General features: G+C 42.5%; 1 protein-coding gene across 1 annotated transcript; it reads right to left on the bottom strand.

Annotated features, from left to right (window-relative positions):
* Nucleotides 1-233: 233 nt before the first annotated feature.
* Nucleotides 234-7,298, bottom strand: LINS1 (lines homolog 1; the record flags this gene model as incomplete). The annotated part of the gene is made up of 6 exons (XM_084254069.1): nucleotides 234-1,110; nucleotides 3,188-3,359; nucleotides 4,515-5,105; nucleotides 5,799-5,940; nucleotides 6,691-6,780; nucleotides 6,885-7,298. The coding sequence occupies 6 exons, from the start codon at nucleotides 7,296-7,298 to the stop codon at nucleotides 234-236; spliced, it is 2,286 nt and encodes a 761-aa protein (XP_084110195.1).
* Between the last annotated feature and the right edge of the window lie 12,908 nt (nucleotides 7,299-20,206).

The following is a 20,206-nucleotide window of genomic DNA, read 5'->3' as shown; positions in this document are numbered from 1 at the left end:
CCAAATTTTGTGTGAAGTTCGAACTACCATAAATTCTACAGGATGTACAACTGTATTGAGCCATCTGCCACTGGCTAGATCTTCTTCAGTTACTAGGCTGCTTCCAATAAGGCAAAATGAAAGACTTGGTTTAGAAAATCCCTTTAATGACTTGTTTTTTACTATTATCTTATTCAGGTACAATTTATAATAGGGAAAAAAAAACAAAACCATACCTGAAACTATACCAATGTCTACAAAGGACTCACACATTTATTATATATTGCCTCAATATGTTTTAACAGTTTCAAAAGTGCTGTGGGGTTGTATGGGAAGAGGTTTTTCTTCTGGAGGCGCTGAATGGCACCTTGCAGCTCCTCAAAGCACCTAGCTGTGCTGTAAGACACACCCCCTTCAGAGAAAATGCTGTTTGTGGCTATGTCACAAAGGACAGAAACGGGAGCATTAGATTCATTTGGAAACAGAGGCCTTGAGTGAGGCTCCAGGTTAAGTCCTTTTTCATTCCTACCTTTCCCACAGGTGTCCTGAACGTTCTTCTTTGCTTCTTGGTATACAGAGGTCCATTTACTGTTTGCTATATGCTGGTCTGTGGATTCTACTTCTGAATCCTCAGAGCTGTCATAATCTACCAGACTTTGAGAAACCTTTTGGGGAGACCGACGGTCACCCTGCAGGGTGGCTGGGGTCTCCTCGGACATCACAACCTGACGAAGAGGTTCTGGTGAAGCTGGGGAGTGCCAAGAAGGATTATTTCTCTGACTCCCAGCAGTAGCCAAAGGACCAGGTTCTGCTTGGTTGCTGTTCCTGTCCTCAACAAGGAAGGGGGTGCAACCACAAATATCTATGTTGTCTTTAAGTTCAGTTACATCAAAATATTTGCAAATGGTGAAAAAATTATCCCAGTCTTTTTGCAGTAATTTTAAATACCTAACAAAATATTCAAGAAAACAGGTTTCTGAGGAAATCAAAAAGTCAAGAAGAACTGAAGAATCAAATCCAATATTTCTTAAGAAAAATAAGAAAATACAGTGTGGATTATAGCCATTGTCGTGTGTGTGATGCTTCCACATTTCTTTTTCTTGGGTCAAGCTTTCAGTAGTTTCACAATCTCTGAAATAAAGATAATGGAGATCCCAGATTAAGGACTTTTTACAAAAATAACAGTTTTAACAGACACAATTCACATACCATAAATGCATGTATCAGATTACTTTTTAATCTATGTTCAGTTTAAAAACATTCAAAACCAATTCATTTCCACACAAGCTCTAACCCTGACTCAATAAAATCAACCAAATCCATGATCTTGGTAGTTCTAGTTTATTTGCCCCAAAGTTCTCTGTCTTGAAGTTGGGACTCCTCATTCCTATAGGTAACTAATTCCATGTGGTAAGGTGAGGCCAGAGACAAATTTCTTCCCTTTTTCCTAATGTGCAGTCCCCAATGGGGCAGTGGTTAATCAGCGTAGCCCATGTTCCTGGCCACAGTGACTGGTTCCAACCTGAATCTAACCTGATTAGCCTTAGTAGGCTAATCAGATTTCCCCTGGAACTTTTGCTGGAGCTATAAAGATTGTAACTGTAAGGTTGCTGTAAGCCTGGTAAGGCTGGTGACTGCCTAAGAATGAATTCAAAGCTATGAGACAGAGAAAAATAGAAGTTATCAAAGCCATGATTTTTTTTTTTAGAGATTTATTTTGTTATGCATAGAAGAACTGGGGTACAGGCCAGAGGTGTGTACCTCTGGAGTGAGAGGGGTGAGAGGATTCACCAGAGACAGAGTGGGGAACAGAACAGGCAGACTGACTGAAATACACTACTAAGGGGAGCAGCGGGTGAGTCAGGAGAAGTCTGCTGCACCATGTGGGTAGCTCCCTGGCCGGGGATCGAATTTGTGCTGCAGTGGCTGCAGATAGCTTCATAGATTTCGTCTTAATCCCTTGCGCCACCAGGGAGGCCTCAGAGCCATGATTTGAATCCCTGTATAAACAGCTAAGCTGATGCCAAGCTGATCCCTTGAATTTCCTAACTGTAAGTCAATAAATTCCTTTTTGTTGATTAGACTAGTTTGTGTTGATTTCTATCATTCACAACCAATATTAATGAATACAATTACATTTTTAAAAAAGGATGTGAGTATAAGCTTTTCTGGACAAACTGAAGTTATGAAAGTTAGATCTTCATATAGAAAGTGAATTTAATTCAAAGGCTTCCTCTATCCGTGGAGTAAGAAGTCAACTTTGAGTACAACTAAGATATATTCTAATAGCCATGTGTATTCAGACTGAATTTGTATTCAACCATTTCTGAGCCTAATTCAAATCACATGCAGGAATTCTGTGTTCTTGATTAGAACCTTTTGAAAATTGGCCCCAAACACTTAGCGTCTGAAAGCAGCCACTGCCAGCAGTGTCATAATACAAGTGAGAGCTGGCAGCACGGCAATGCCCGGCAATCATTAGTAAGAAATCCCTTCCTCTGAAGCCAAGAAAAAAAAAAATGGAAATAAAGCAAAAACTTTAAGGTTTTAATAAAGCAGAAGCAGAAATAGTGGAAAAGGTCATCATTTATTGACTTCATGACCAATTAATTACAGATATTTGCCCCAAGAAGAATCACCCCAAGTGCAGTGGTTTTAATGAAGCAGAAATCGCATCAGAATAAGCTGTTACCAGTAACCTGACTTCATAACCAGTTTTGGATATTTGCTTCAAGAGGACACCAGCCCCACCCACTGTATATTGAGATTATAATTTAGAGCAGCTTGTCTGATTTCTTACAAGGTTTTACTCACCTTGACAAAGGCAAAAATTATTTTCTAGAAGATTAATATAAAAAAATTTAGTCTCAGAGGTGAAAAATCCTTTAACATTAAGGTTTAAAGGGATTAACTCACACAGGTAAAACAGAGATGGAGACTAAACCGGAACCTATACTCCTAACCCCAGTCTAGTTTGACTACTCTCAGTCTGCTGAACCAGTCAAGTTTTCGTAATGAGAACACAAGTGTATCTCATTTTCATGTTGGGCAGTGTTAAAGAAAGACATTGGAACATATAAGGAAACCACAAGATTGTTAAGGATTTTTTTCCCTCCTAATAATGGAAAGAAAACAATATGCCCAGCACTTTATTAAAAATCTTTTCTATTTCCCTGGCATGTAGTTAGTACAGCTAAAGTATACTAACCTGGTCAACTTTAGGTAGATGGCCATTAATGCTTTGGCAGCCTCCAGCATGTCATCATCTTGTTCTATGAAGACCTTGGGCAACCATTCACACAGATTGCAGGATGGCAGACAGGGCCGAAGGTGAGGCTTTAAGAAGGTCAGTAACTCAGACATAAATCTCTGTAAATCAACTTCAAAAAATGGAAATTTCAAAGAGCAGGCAACAGTTTATGAATATATTATTATCTTGCCTGTATAAAAAGTTAGAATATCTAATGTTCTTTAAAATGCATCATAATTCACACTTTCAAAAAATCCTGTGACTACTTTGCAAATTAGGAAACGCAATTTTAGAGAAAGAGACTTACTGAAGAGGATAATAGTTAAATTATATAGCAGATCAGTGTCTATTTGCCACGACTGCCTGATAACTAATAACATGAGAAGTAAAAGTCATGGGGATTCTTGCTAAAAGAAGATAAAAGTAAGTAGTAGGTGCAGAAATCACTTTTTATGATGCCATACGTAGAAGCAACAATGCAACCAAACAAGATAACTTTGTCTTCAAAGTTGACAGCAAAATACTTTATTTTGTTTGTTTGTTTGTGTAAATGATAAATAAAAGTTGTACCAGTAAGCAGAGGAATCAAAAAGTTTTGGGGGAGTTAAAACCGCAATTTAAAACTCTGAATTAACATATGCCACCTAGTGTTGCAAATTAGAAGTGCACAGAATTCTAACCAATAGGTAGTCACTGCCAGCTAATAATCCAAAGCAATTCAGGGAAGTCACTGTTTACAACTGAAGTCTTCACTGAAACTACATGCTCTGTGTATATAAACAATTACTATTCCTTTTTCTCAAGTGAAATGGAGTATGGCATGTCTTCCCTAAGACCAAAACTGAATAGTGTACCTTAAATGGTTATCTTTTGAGTTAAGAGCCCTGAAATTATATGCGACTGTTTCTTCAGTAAGATTAAACTCTCATAGAGTACTTTCAACTCACTTCTCAGTTATCAGTAATCTACATTAGCAGATATACTAACTCTTTGAAGGATAATATGACTAAAATACTATAGAAATGTATGAATTGACTTAAATCAGCAACTTTGAGGTAACTCAACACTTTTTTAAACCATCAGTCACTCACCACACAAACTCCATGTAACCCACAGAGGGCTGACATGTTTCTTTTGGTAATGCTACTTCTATTTTCTGAGGAAAATAACTAGGATAATGCACAGCTTAAATGAGCGAAATTTAGAGTCCTAAGATTTGATAATCATGAATAATTTACTTCATTGATTATGCTCTACTCTGTAGAAAAGTAGTTCAGGGAATTACCTTTCATTTCATTTACTGAAGCACAACTTTGAAACTTGATTTCTAAGGATTTAATGATAAGTAAGCTTGCAGCTCTGAGGGTCACGTGGTCTGCACCAGGGACATGGGCACCTCCCGGCTGAACCTCATCGCCTCCGAAGCAGGATGGTTCTCCACAGACAGACAATGCCCGCAACAAACCCAAATCCACAGCTTGCAAAATGGCATCAGCTAAAGCCAACATGTCCGTATCAAAATGAGGATCTGGAAGTGTTAAGGCAGGGACAGAGCCACGACAAAGGTCTTCACCCACTTTCTGGAGCAGGCACTTTTTGATGAATATGATGCACTTCCTTTTGACAAAGGCCTGGATGGGCCAGGTAATGACATTCAGCACACAAGAAGGTTTCAAAAATAAAAGCCTTTGGCAAGTGAAATGTGACTTCAGGTGGATTCTGGTGGCTATGAGAAGTTCCAGCAATTCCAGGAAAGACATCAAACTAGTTACTATTTTAGAAGTATACTGGAAGTTTTCAAAGTGCTGAGAAAAGAAGGAATTATAAAATTCTTCAAAAACAGTGTCAAAAGGAGTCAGGAACTGCTTTAGAATTTCTGCAATTATAAAAACAGTAGTGATAAACAGTAAGAAAAACAAAGGATTTTTAAAACAAGTTTATAATTTCATTTTTGTAAATATTACTACTTGACAAGATGAAAACTGGACTTGGATTGTTTACTTCTAATGTGAAAAAATGAAGCTAGGCAGATTAACAGCTGATAACTGAAGTTAACAGCCACCAGTGTCAGACAATGCAAGGGATGTGTAATAATGAAGAGCTTTAATTTCCCCCTTGTGTCTTTATGTCTTATAAAAAGGAATCCTCAAACAAAAAATATGGTGAAGGATTCTTTGATTTTTCATATTTCAAACTGTAAAGTAAGTTTTACTTTTCATTATAAATATCATAGAACTCAGGGGCCATCCCTGGTGGTGCAGCGGTTGAGTGATGGGCTGCAAAGCTGCCCGCAGCCTCTGCAGCGCCGGTTCGATCCCTGGCCACCGGCAAGGGTCCCACATGGCGCTCAGACCTCTCCTGCCGTGCCTGCTGCTCCCCTCAGCAGTGTATTTTGTCAGTCTGCCTGTTCTGTTCCCCGCTCTGGCTCTGGTGAATTCTCTCACCCTTCTACCCCTCTGACTGTACCCAGTGCTTGTGTAAATAAATAAATAAATCTTAAAAAAAAATAAAATCACAGAACTCGGGAGCAAGATGACTGTGAGTGCTTATAGGGGAGCCTAATTCTTACCTGTTTTTTGTGAACATGGATCTTTAAAGGTTTCTTTTATTACATCTGTCAGAGTTGAGAGGCAGTATACGACTTTATCACTTTCAGTGTGTACGGAAAGATTTTTTTGGCAAAAAGCAATCCAGGATTTGCTTAATGTCATCTACAAGTAAGAAGAAAATTAAAAGTACTAAGTTATAATATTATCGCTACAATTAGAAATTACCTATCATACACAACTGTACACAACATTGTTTACTCCCTTGCCAAAAAAAAAAAAGTGTATTTGATAAAATCAGAACGAACACAAATATCCTAACATTTTTTAAGAAATACAATATACCATAGAAACAAAGGCTCCAAAGGGAATGTAAAAATATTAGCAGTAGTTATCTCTAGGTGGTGGAATGATGTGTTTTTTATTTTTTTATACTTTTTTCCTTGTTTTCCAAATTTTCTACAGCAAATGCCACCTTCTGCCTTCAGGAAAAAATGCTCTATCAAGAAAGGCAAAAGTAATTAATTATGCTAAGATAGTCCTAGAATTTATTTATATTAGATGTTTTGAAAACAGTCCATTTCCTACAGGGGTTCCTGAAACTGGGGTGGGATTAGAGGTGATGCTGAGGGTTTCCTACACCTTTCGAGTCCAAGAAAGCCATGGACTCTGCCTTGAAACCCACCGTTTGGATCTCACATCTGATTTATAATGATTTACAATATATATATTAGACTCTAAACCTTGATACAAGTCTTTGATTATTCCTTTCTTACACTTTTGAGGACTTACACTTTTTATTACATGAGCAAATAATTCATCAACACAAATATTTGAATGGTAAAATCAAAATTCAGAGCGTGATCTTAAAGAAACTGCGAGGAAATAACAAGGAAATCTGATTGCCCACCTCACCTTTTCTTTCAACCGGAAATACACAAGCAGGGCGAGGCATTTTGCTGCCATGTGAGGTAACAGCTTATCCGAGTTTTGGAACATACTGGTCTACAGTGGGAAAGCAAACAAATTTACCCACCGTTGTTGAATGTTTCCACACTTTTATTTTAAAAGCTTAGATCTTAAACAAACACAAAACCCCCATGGCTTACTAATTCAGAATCGACTTCTGATGATTTTAAGAGGATTTTAATGATCTCTCGGTATTTCTCCTTTGCCTGGAGTTCAGTGTCTGAGGACAGTATCCTGGTGATCATCACTCGGATCACTGTTAACTGCAGGAGCCTAATTTCCCAGGCACTGCTCTGCTGAGCATTTCTCTTCCAACACTTGGGCTCTGCAGAATTGGTAGAAGCCGAATTGGTAGAGGCTGGGGGTCGCCCATCTGGGACGCCACGGTTGTCGGAGCCTTCTGAGCAGGTGGTGGAGGAGCTGGCTTGATCTGAAAATGCTGGACTGAGATAACAGGCACAGTCATGGCTGTCATTTTCCAGTGTGGTTCCAAGAAGTACCTTCTCATACAGTTGTCCTAAGATTTCAAAGCAAGCTTCCGTTTTGATTGCCATCATGTAGCTTTAAGGTCGACAATTGCAAATTGTAAATATTAATCTTAGAAATCTGACAAATCTCTACAGTGTTTCTTTGGTGAAATCTAAAATAGGAAAAATAAATTTGAAATTCTAAGTGTTACATCCATCAACATTACAAGGGAAAGAAAGGCATCTGTTTCAATTTAGTCATTTAGTTTCGCAAGTGAGAGGTAATGCTGATTGCTTAATTTCCAAAATGGAAAATTGGTCATAAGAACATTATTTTAAGACCATAAAAATATGTCTCCTATACAGATTTAAAGCCACCAAATTAATTTGGTCACAGCAGGAAATACAGCTTTTTTTTTTTTCCGAACACTTTTCAAGGCATTTCTCCAGACTTCTCAGCCTTGGTGCTGTTCACATTCAGGACCAGATCATTTTGCTGTGGGGGAGCTGTCTGCATCCAGGGCGGTTTAGCAGCATTCCTGGCCTCCACCTAGGAGGTGCCAGTAGAGCTCCCCTAAGGGGCAAAAGTCCATGCAGAGGATGCTGGGCTAACCAAATTCATTAACCTTCACCTACTTATAGGCAAAACCTAAAGTTAGATTGCTATGTGGTCACATTATTATAGTTGGTGATGAATAGTTTCCAACTTAAAATTATCTGATAACAGAAAGAAACCTTGACTATCACATGTAATGGGAAATAAAAATTAAAAAAAAAAAAAACCAGAAAAAGACAAGCTACTAGGGAAAAGGAATCTGTACATGAACAAACTGCACTTGTGCCGGATGCATATGAAGACATCTGATCGACCCAGGCTCCTCTGACATGATGGAGAACAGGGAGATTGGAGGAAGGGAAAGGTTGTGTAGGGTCATACATGGCTCTCAGAGTAGGGAATAAAGGCCACCAACAGAGAGATGAGTATTAGAGGCAACACGGAGTTTCTACAGAGCAAGCATGGAGATGAAGAATCTGACTTTGCAGAAGCAAAAGACATTGTTGAATATCCTTTCAATGGAATGCTGGAGCCTCAGGGAAATCTCACATGGTTTGGAGCTAGTTCCTTCTTTGGAGCTGTTTTACACCTCAAGTTGTAGATATCTGATAGTAATGCGAAAAATTCTTGTCTGCAAACATGCAAATTATCATGTGTGGAGTGGCAATCCTCCCTGCAGTGGGAAAAGCTAGATTTGCTATTGATAGATATGCTTCTGTCTGTGAAGTCATGTCAATATTCCCTTGCTCCATCCAAATGTGTGGTTCTTTTATTTTTCCTTTAAAATGGTTGTGATAACTGCCTGGTTCTCTGTTTAATGAATGGGGTAAATCAAACCTTTATGTGCATCACGCTTTTGTTTTCTTACACCTGAACTTTAACAAAATCCACGGTTCCCTTGTCTACCCAGACCCACTTATAAATGCCTTGCTTGTCTGACCTTCCTCACAGAAGGCACTGGGTGGGGAGGGAGTAGGCAGCTGTCACTTACATCGGGTCTCACTTCTACAATAAGGCCCACTGATCCGCCCGGCTGTGGTCTTTCACCTCCTTCCCTCTCCACTGATTTCTCCACTGCTTAGTTGCTAAGGAATTTCAATTCCCCACTGCTTCCCACAAGACAAAGGCACCCTGTGATAAATCTGTAATACAGAAATAAATATGAAGAAACCTATAGATTTTAATTTTAAAGCTATGAAACTTTTGGTAGGTTTTCTCTGTGTCCTATTTTCAAACCAGGGTGTACATCCCAAACGATTCATAAACAACAGAATAGCAGGACTATAGGGAAACCAAGTAAGACATCAGTGTAAAAAAATAGTAACGGTACAAAACACAACAAAGCAAAAACGGACAATTATAAACCAGAGACATCCTGCAGGGGAGGAGGAGGGAGAGGGAGGGAGGAGCACAGGGGACTGAGGTGATGGTGCACAGGTGCATTGGTGAAGGAGACTCTATGGGGACTCCACCTGAGGGGGTAGGGAGAAGCAAATATTGTTTAAAAATGAACAATGATGTAAAAAAATATATAAAATAAAAATGAGAGATTTGAAAAATAAATAAGAAAGGAGTAAAAAAAAGAAGCACCACACCTTTTGGTGTTCCCAAAAAAACCTGAGCAGGAAGGACTACCAAGTCCATATTCCAGTGGGGACCACCACACCTTCCTCACTGAGGCCCTTGTTTTCTGAGACCCACGTGTTCTCTGTCTTTGGGAGACTGCCCATTAAAGAACATTCTCCCTCTTGCAATAGCCTGAAAATAATGGTCTCTGGTGCATTTTATCTGTCATACATTAGAACTGGTTTTCATCTTCTACTTCAAAGCCTAATTCCATTGTACTTATTTTGCTTTATTTTTTAGTTATAACATTTCTTCCCAATAAAACTGACAATTTACAAGAGAGTATTTTAGGTTTTAACTGGTATCATATGTTCAACACTATTATAATTTTCAGCAACAAATGGATGTTTATAGCAATGCTATTGCAATAAAGACACTTCCAATTACATTTCTATAAGTCCTAAGTCCTTAAATTTTACCACTAATGAGAATAAAATTGCTGCTCTTCAACCGTTTTTAATCTACAGAAAAGGCAATTTCAAATGGTTCAGCTATTTCAGCATGCAAATCTAAAGTGGATGCCAGTAAATAAACAGATAAGCAAGTGTTTTGGTGTTTTTTTTTTGGGGGGGGGGGATCGGCTATTTTCTATGAAGACAGGAACCAGGTTCTTTGATAAAAGTGACTGTCAGAAAAAAGATTGAAGAGTAACATTTTAAATTATGAAAGACAGATTCCAAATGGCCCTTCATAGGCAAAGGGAAACATGAAGCATCAACTAGGAGCCACAAAGCCATACAGGTAGCAAATGAAGACAACAGGTGTGGCGCGTCTGCTACTGTGACGAAGCATCCATCTTCCCAACTGCCGCATCTTTCACAATATTGATTCTGGCAAAAGAAATCTGTACTGAAAGAGAGGTCTGTGGGTGGCTCTTTGAGAATTGTGTATGTTATTTATTTATTTTTTTAAAGATTTACTTATTTATCCATACAAGAACTGGGGTACAGGCCAGAGGTGTGGGGGGTGAGAGGATTCACCAGAGACAGAGTAGGGAGCAGAAAAGGCAGATGTACTGAAATACACTGCTGAGGGGGCAGCGGGCGAGTCAGGAGAGGTCTGCTGCACCATGTGTGTTAGTTCCTTGGCCAGGGATTGAACTCGTGCTGCAGTGGTTGTGGACAGCTTCATAGATTGCGTCTTAACCCCTTATGCCACCAAGGTGGCTGCTTTGTGTATGTTTTTTAGAGCAATTATAGTATTAAGGACACACACAGTATTCAGGACAGTATTCAAGAACAAGTATTCAGGACAAATCCTTAAAAAAAAAAAAAAAAGGGCAAAAAAGAACTAGGGGATTTAACCCACCACACTTTTCTTCTTAAGTAGCAGCTACAAGGTCGGCAGGTATCAAGCTGCAGGACCACGCAGGGTTGGAGGAAGGGACACCTTCAGGCACCAAGCTTTTCAGAGACACTGACCAAGGAGAGCCTGGGACTAAATGCTGAGAGGCTTTGGAGGCAGCTACACTGAACCCATGAGAGGATTTGTCTCACCTAGAAAGGAAGCAGATATTAGGGGAGGTCTAATTAGGACAAATGACTAAGCAGTGCTTCTTGGGGTTCTGTCAGGAAGAGCCTCTTGGCAGAGGAGAGAACTCCCATAGCAGAGAGCTAACAGGATCTCCTTTGAGAACATGAAATCTGTCTGCAGTCTCTCACTATTAAAGTACTACAGATAAACTGAATTCTGCATTCTGTTCCTGATAGAACATGGATGTCTTAATATAAAAAGAATATATTTCCCAGCCATCTTTACATAAAGTTGACGATTTAGGAATAATAATTACTATATAACCACACACTTTTGAGTAACAGCTTTACAACAACGATATGATACTTAATTATCCTACCTGGTTTACAGGTAAGGAAACTAAGGCATAGAGAGTTGAAGCTAGTTAAGGATTTGTACCCAGTTTGTTTTCAAATAATATAGTGTACCCCTGGTCCTTGAAAAGCCTCTCGATAATGGCTGAAGCCCTAACAAACTTCTTAAGTGTAAACAGGAACTCATACAGCCTACCCTTCACCACTTGCCTCATCTACTCCCATGATACTAGAAAGCAATATCAACCCTCAACATCCCTTCCGCATGCTGCATAACATGAAATCAAGGCCAATTACTAGACAACTTCCCAGTGCAAACCAAAATTAACTTTTTTAAAAAAATTACTTGTTTATGCATACAAGAACTGGGGGGTAGGCCAGAAGTGTGGGGGGTGAGAGGATTTACTAGAGACATTGTGGGGAGCAGAACAGGCAGAACTATTGAAATACACTGCTGAGGGGAGCAGCGGGCGAGACAGGAGAGGTCTGCTGCACCATGTGGGCAGCTCCCTGGCAGGCCGGGGAATTGAACTCATGCTGCAGTGGCTGGAGATAGCTTGACAGCGCTGTCTTTAACCCCAGCACAAGGTGTATCTCCCCAAATTAATTTTTTTCAAATGACACTGGGCCACCAAAAGTTTAAGTGTTCATCAGGACACCCACTTGAACGAATTTTTAAATTAAATTACTTTTAGTGGCTACACAAAACCCAGGGGAAAAGCTACACTATCCACTAATCAAACTTTGATACAAGATTATCAACAGTTTAAAGGCAGTATACCTATGAATAACCCAGACCTTGATTTTATTTCATTTAAAATAATTTCAACCTTTCAGCAAAATTAACCTGAAAGAGATCATAGGTTTATATTAAAATTAAGCTTTTACACGAACCCAAAAAGTACGAGAAAATCTTCAGAATCTAAGGCAAAGCTGAGTTCTTAGACTTTACCCCACAGCACAAGCCATAAAGGTAAAAACTGGTAAAATGGAATGCAACAAAATTCAGAACTTTTGCTCTAAAAAAGACCCTATCAAGAGGATGAAAAGACAAGCCACAGACAGAAAAAATTTGCTAGACACATATCTAACAAAGGGTTCATATCTAGTATATATTCAGAACTCTCCACATTCAGCAATAAAAAAATAATTGGAAATGGACAAGAGACATGAATAGACATTCCACTGAAGAGGAAGTACAGATGGCATTAAAGTACATGAAAAGATGTTCAACCTCATCAGCCATTAAAGACGTGGAAAGGAAAACCTCAGTAAATACCACTATCGGAATGACAGGAGTAAAAAATTAGTGACACCAAATTCTGGACAGGATATGGAGAATCTGAATCAGTCTTACACCGCTGGTTGGAAGGTAAAATGACACAGATACTCGGGAAGACAGCTTGGCAGCTTCTCACAGAACCAGACATGCTTACCATAGGGTCCAGCAGTTGCATTCTTTGGTAGTTGTTGAAAATTAACATCCACACAAAAATGTATGTGCCAAAACTTAGAACCAACGAGATGTTCTTCAGCTGGTGAATGGGTTCACTGAACATGGGCTATTGTTCAACAATAAAACATCTAGACCCCAGATCTAGATGTACCAAAGCAGCAGATTGACTATTTCCAATAGGAGGCGAGCGAATGAAGCTCTAAGCCTCCCTTACTCCGGTCAGCAGGAATAGCCTCAGCCCTCCTCTCTGTGCCACTTTTGACAAGGAAATAAATCTCTACACAAGGGGGTCTCTCCACCCTCCGTGCAGAGATGGAGAGACACCCTCCTTAACACAGACAGGGATGGGAAGGTGTGTAAACAAATTGCTGAGCTCACTAACTTAGTTGTCCAAACCAAAACTCTTTCTGTTGAAGACAGAGTTTCAACTTCTCAGAGAACTAATCTGCTTGACTCATGGAGCAGTGCATATGCCTAAATGATTCTCAAATCAGTTCCTAAGCTTATCTGATTGCAAAAATATATTGTAAATTGTGTGTAATTTTCAAGTTTCTCATTTTACATGACTATAAAAGTTTCAAGTCAAAAATGATTAGCAGCTTCCACAGAAGTTTTTACTGCATTATGCATCTAAGGATAAAAATCATACACATCTTAAAATGGTTGCAATAAAGAGCAAATTAAATAGCCTTGAAGGAAAAAAATTCCCCTAAATTAGCAAGACAAGAGTTACCAGAAAGCTCAAAAGGCACTAGGTTCGCTTTCTTTCAGTATCTTTTTCGCTGAGACCTTGGGGCCAAGGATGGAAATAGAATTCTCTATCCAGTGGCAGCTTCCTTCCTTGCCATGGACAAATGGACTAACTTATGAAAAATATTTACAACTCAGGTCACTGGACACCTGGCTGTCCCAGGACCTGACTGTCTCCTACTGCACACAAGGCTCATCTTCTCCATCAGTTCACAGGCTCCCGGGCCAGTGCTTTGACCTTGGTCACACAATGACATCACAGGACACCAGGAAAAATCCCCAATCCCTGGACACCCTGATGGCCAATGGACTCAGCTTGAGAGGGATTTAGGCATTTTTCCAAAGCTAAAACTCTTTCTACTCAGGAAATAAACCCAATTCTGACGGAGTCCTGGTTTTATGAATGAAAACATCATAAATACTTACCTTAAATTACTTCATTTCCATTTGTGTGAATTTGATATTACCTAAGTGAGCAGGAAATGAAGTAGGTCTAGGAAAATCTAATCAATTTTAATTAGCTAAAAAATATCGTGCAATTTAAACTGCTTTCACTGGCTTTAAAAGTCAATGAAAAAATATATGAAATCTGATAGCACAATTTCAATATAGCAATTTCGAATTAATAAGTAGCACAGAATGCAAGTGTGAAAATACAGTGTTTCCTGATTATAACTATATTCTTCAGTCACTTTAAAAATTGTAACTTGAATAAAGGGTTTTATTTTTATTTATTTATTTTTTAAGGATTTATTTATTTATTAATACAAGAACTGGGGTACAGGCCAGATATGCGGGAAGGTGAGAGGATTCACCAGAGACAGAGTGGGGAACAGAAGGAACAGACCAACGAAATACACTGCTGAGGGGAGCAGCAGGCGAGACAGGAGAGGTCTGCTGCACCATGTGGGACCCTCCCCAGGCTGGCCAGGAATTGAACCGGCACTGCAGAGGCTGTGGCTAGCTTCACAGTGCTGCGCTCAACCACCTGCGCCACCAGGGGAGGCCAGAACAAAGGGTTTTAAATGAGGAACAAAATGGCCAGAAAAATGGAAGTGCTGGAAATTAGAAGACAACTCAGTTATAGCCTCCTCATTAAGAAGCCCATAGTCCTGCATGGAGGAATATGCAGGACTAAGCTCCTGGTGGAGCCTTCATTTAACAAACACACTTTCTGCACTGCATGGTGGGCACTGAGGCTGCTGTAAGCCTACTGTGTCTCCATGCCACTCACATATTTATTCATTTCCTTCTCTCTCTCTCTCATTCTGTTTGGAGTTCAAAATTCCTTGATTCTGTAATAATGTGTTATAAAACTCAACTTATAAATTACATGCATACCAATATACCAATTTTCATCTTTTTTTAAAACTGCTTTTCACTGCTAAGAAAATTTGAAAATTAAGAACTAGGTAAGTCCTAAAGCCTTGTGCAACTCTATTAAAATTCCTAGGAAGGAAATAATAAGTACTTTAGGCAGAATATACAGGTAAAGTCTAGAAATTCATAGAACAAGTACTGTGCTTAGAGACAAAAAGAATGTGCAAAAATGGAGGGAGTTGTATTAAAATTCTACGTGTTTTGCAAACTTTTTGTGATGTTTTATTTCCATAATAAATGATAGAGAAGTCATGGTAGAAACGAAAGATCAAAAGTTGCTAAGGTAGGGCCTCCCTGGTGGCACAGGAGGTTGAACGCAGTGCTGTGGAGCTGTCCGCAGCCTCTCAGCCCAGGTTCGATCCCCAGCCAGCCAGGGAGATATCCACATGGTGCAGCAGACCTCTCCTGTCGCGCCCGTTGCTCTCCTCAGCAGTGTATTTCAGTCAGTCTGTCTGTTCTATTCCCCTCTTTGTCTCTGGTGAATCCTCTCACCGCCCGCACCTCTGGCCTGTACCCCATTCTTGTATGCATAAATAAATCTTTAAAAAAATAAATAAAAACAAAAAGAGCAGCCTTACTAAACATTTAGATGAGAAAAAATACAACTTTTATTTCAGGAAGAGCCTAGTTGCAAATCATATAAAAAAGTTTTTAATCCCTTCTGGCTGTTCTTTTTTTTTTAACCAAAACTTTCTAGAAAGTGTAATATCTAAGTGTACATTCAAAAGAATATATGTCAGACTTTGCAAGCACTTACCAGAGAGGTTATGACAAGATGTAGAAAGATACTCTACTCTAAATGAGATGACTCTTCCTAAAAAACTACATAGAAAGGTATCACATATTTAAGAATGTGCAATTTCCATTATATCACTCAGTAATCATATTACTATATTTCCTCTTTTCCTTAAAGTACATAACTGAATAATAATTAACGTTCTGGTGTATTGATTGCTATATATTAGCAACTTTATTTTAAAGATTTATTTATTTATTCATACAAGGACTGGGGTACAGACCAGAGATGCGGGGGGGTGAGAGGATTCACCAGAGACAGGTAGATCTTTTGAAATACACTGTTGAGGGGAGAAGTGGGCAAGTCAGGAGAGGTCTGCTGTGCCATGTGGGTAGCTCCCTGGCCGGGGATCGAACTCTCGCTGCAATGGTTGCCGTTAGCTTCATAGGTTGCGTCTTAACCCCTTGTGCCACCAGGGAGGCCCAAGGCTCCTCTTTTTAGGTTTTATATTTCCTGAGAAGCCTCACCGATAAACAAGGGCAAGAAGTCTTTAGGGTTCACCAGATGTGAATAGTAATTTAATCATTAATCCACAGTGTCTAAGTGTCTTCTCCATTATGCATGAGGATTCTTACTTTTATATGTCCTTTACACTCCTTCCTCCAGCCTATGTTCTTTTCTTAAAAGAAAATAATTTTATCAGCAGAGTTGCTGGTTAAAGGGGAAAATTCTTTAAAGGCAAAAACACACTCATCCATGACAAGTCAATTTTCTCTTGGAGTCCTGCTTCCCTCCCTGGATCTCCTGTCTTAAATGTTGGACCTTAAGTGTTCAGTCCTCTATTCTCTCCTTACAGCAACTTCACGGACTATTGGTGTCTTCAATGATGCTCACACTCACAGCTGTCCAGGGTGAGCACTCTTCTGGGCTCCATTTGGAGGGCCTCCAGGCACCTGCAGTACCAACGCCCCTCATTCGCTGGCCCCTCAATTCCTACAGGGCACATTTTAGTATAAGGCATCTGACCTCCTATTCATCCAAACTAGAAACTTGGATATCTTTCTGGATACCTTCCTCCAACTACTTTTCTATTTTCACTGCCACTTACTAGAGGACATCCACCTGGATACCTGCAACAGATTCCTAGCTAGGTGGTAGTTTCTTGGTGCATCCAATACCCACTCCCTCCTAAAAACAAAAGAATTCTCGGGCCTTTCCTGGTGGCGCAGCAGTTGAGCGCTGGGCTGCGAAGCTGCCCACAGCCTCTGCAGCGCCGGTTCGATCCTGGCTGGCCGGTGAGGGTCCCACATGGTGCGCAGACCTCTCCCGCTGCCCGCTGTTCCCCTCAGCAGTGTACTTTGTCAGTCTGCCTGTTCTGTTCCCTGCTCTGGCTCTGGTGAATTCTCTCACCCTCCTGTGCTTGTGACTGTTCCCAGTGCTTGTATAAATAAATAAATCTTTAAATAAAAATTCTCTATTTTCTTTAGGATAAAGTCTACCCCCCTGAACACAGCTTGGTAGACAGTTCAAAATCTGATTCTTGGGTCTTCTCACTTCTGTGCCCCCCTCCCAATTAAGCTCAGGCTTTCTCTGAGGTCCTCAGAAACTTGCACTTTAAGGAGTCCCAACTTGCTTAGCCTATTCTTTCTGACTAAACTACACTCAACCTTCTCCTTCCCATTCTCAACATGCAACTTGGAAGCCTCCAGTCCCAGAGAAGCCTTCCTGCCACATAGCCAAGTCAGGATTCAGTTGCCTCAGTATTTACCTCATCCATTGTCCATAACTATATTCTTGTTTAGTTCTCTCACACTTTATTAGGAGCGTCCCTGGACAGAACTGTGCTGTTTGCCTACAGAAGCCAACTGTCAGCTCACGCGGAGGACACTGAAAGGTGTGTTCTTGAATACATGAATGACAGTGTAAAGAAAAATATGAGGGAGCAAATTCCAAGTGTCTGCAATGGCCCTCATCTGTCACAAAACATCTGAATAGAATTTACTACATGAAAGTAGTTGGGAAAATATTCCTTTGTATAACTAGGAAGGTCTTTCTCTGGGGTCACTGGTGGAAATCAAATGTCTGCTGGACTGGGTGACTTAGTTTAAAATCACATCAACCCTTGCCTTAACTACAACAGGCTACATTGGCAGCAGCCCCACCCCCTCCTACTGTCTTCCACTGAGTAAAAAGCGATCTTTGCAAAACATAAATAAAATGCTATAACTTTCATTCCGTGGCCTACAAGGCCCCCCAGCCCCCAACCTCATTACCAATCATTCTCCCTCTTACTCACTCTGCGAGGCCACACTGGCCTTTCTGTCTTGAGGTTCCTGTAACAGCAAAGGTTTTCCTGCATTAGAGGCTTCGCCTTTTTGAGTCTCTCCGCCTGCCAAAAATCCACCCCCTCCCCATGAAGGCTTTGCAGCCTCCTCTTCATTCAAATGGCTGCTCAAATGTCACTTCCTTAGACACGTTTCCTGACGACCCATCCAAAACAGCCATCGCGGCCTCGTCACACTCTAGTCCATTATCCTATTCGATTCTCTTGAAATCACTTATCAAGATCGCTCGGTGCTTCTCTCCCCCGTTGAAGAGGAAGCTCCACGGTGGAAACGCTTGCATCGATCTTGTTCACGGTCGTCTGCAAACGAGAGTGGCAGCTGACACTCACTCAATGAATAAAGGCCCTTAATAAACACGCCCATCTCGCAAGTCTTCCACGCTCTCCCCCTCCATCACAGGAATCCGTGAGGGTCGCTACCTTTGCAGGGAAGCGCCTGGACCGTGACCGCCATCCCCAAGAGCTCCGCCCAGCCCTGAGCCAGCAGGGCCGAGAGACCCACACAGGGTGGGAGGACCCGGCGCGGGCGCCCCTCTCCTAGCTCCCTGGGGACGGCCGCCCCCTCAACTTCAGCCCCCGGTCCAGCTCCTTAGCCGGCCGCGCACACGCCTCCCTCTGGGTCGAGCTCCGCAGCCGCTCCCGGTTACCTGCCAAGGACGTGGTTCCAGCCTTTCTGCTTTCGCACCGCCGCCCCAGCGCGGACGGGCCCTCGTCGGCCACCGTAGCTCACAGAACGTCGCGGCCGGCCCCGCCCCCCGCGTGCGCAGAGGCCCATTCGGCGTAGAGCGTCTCCTAGCAACCGCTTCGAGTCCCGCCGCCAGGGGCGGGGCATCGGAAGCCACAGGGGGGCAGCCGAGGGGAAGTGAGTGCGGCCAATCAGAGACGAGTCCCCGCCGCGGTCGGCACGCCTCCTGCAACTGTCGCGAATGCGCAGGCGGCTTTACGGCAGGCGAGGGTGGGGGCTGCCGGGGGTGAGGCGGAGAGAAGGAAGCAACCAACCAACCAAGTCGCCCCCGCCCCCCCACCCCCACCCACCCCGGACTTGGTTTACGGCTCCGGGCTCGGGCTCCAGTGCGGCCGCTGATTGGCTACTGCGGGCTTGGTCCCTTCCCAGTGACCCCAAAGTGCTGAAGGGAGGGGGCGGGGGTGGCCCAGTGCAAAGTGCATCCCGAAAGCCCCCCGCCTGGAGCCCCCGCGGCTGGCACCTCGGACCCTGTATGACCCGGGACCTCGCCGCCCCGAGACCTCCCGGATCCCCCAGTAGCGGGGAGCCGCCGGCCCGGAGCGCGGCAGCCCCCAGCTCCGAGCCCTCGGACCCGGACTGCCCCCCCGCCCGAGCCGGGACTTCCTCCCTGCACCCCTGCCCCGAGGCGGCCCGGCGGCCGGGACCGCCGCCCCCGGCCTCCTGCACCGTCTGGATGTGCGCCGGGCGGGGACCGTGAGGCTCCGGCGAGGATCAGGAACACCCGTGTCCGGCCCTGCCTGGGGTGTTTCTTCAATGGAGAAGTTGGTGAGTGTGGACGAGGCTGAAAGGAGGAAGAGAAGCAGCAGCTGAGGAGACAGGTAAAGTCAGTTGCCCCTCCCGAGGGGCAGGGAGCTGGCTGGGGGGAGAGAATCACGGCTGCTTCCTGCCTGCCCTCACCCCTCGCTCCCCGGCTCCCCCCCTCCGAGCCCCCTCCTGCCCGCCCCCGGGGCACTGCACCACTCCGGGTTTCTGTTTTCCAGATTTGAGCTGGCTGGAGGATCCCCGAGAGCAGGGAGAGGTCTGCCCACCCACCAGAGAAGCGGGCGAGAGCCTCTGGCCAGCATCCTCTACCAAGGTAATAAGGCAGCCTTCCCCTCCCCCATTGTTTATTTCTGGCCCCTACCTCATTAAGCGACGCTTTCTTTTCTGGGTGGTTACCTGGGAATGCACCCTTTCCCAGCTCCCAGTTTCCCAGCAAACACCCAAAACACTGCCCGTGCCTTAACATTTTGCTAACTTCTCTATCCCAGAAATGTGCTTTCCACCTTTTCCTCTGCACAGGGTGCTTCCTTGTTTTGCATTCTCTTTGGGTACCCCGCACCATATACCCTGCTCTGAGACTTTGAGACCTTTTTTGTAGCTCCCCCGCCCCCCTTGCTCTCATAGGAATACCTCAATTCCTTGTTAATTGCTTGTTAATTCTGAATGACTCTGCTTTTTAATTAAACCACAATTTTCTGTTTTCTCCTTTTTCTTTCCTATCATCTTTCCTCTACTTCATCAGAAAATATGTTGAGTTACCTAACTGATAAGGGTTTGGCAGAGCCAGGGTCCGTTATGGACTGACATTTATCAG

This window comes from Talpa europaea (genome assembly GCF_964194135.1).
Source record: "Talpa europaea genome assembly, chromosome: 14".
In the NCBI taxonomy this organism is placed as follows: Eukaryota; Metazoa; Chordata; class Mammalia; order Eulipotyphla; family Talpidae; genus Talpa; species Talpa europaea.
Note: the sequence above shows the minus strand (reverse complement) of the source record. Positions and strands in the feature narration are given on the sequence as shown.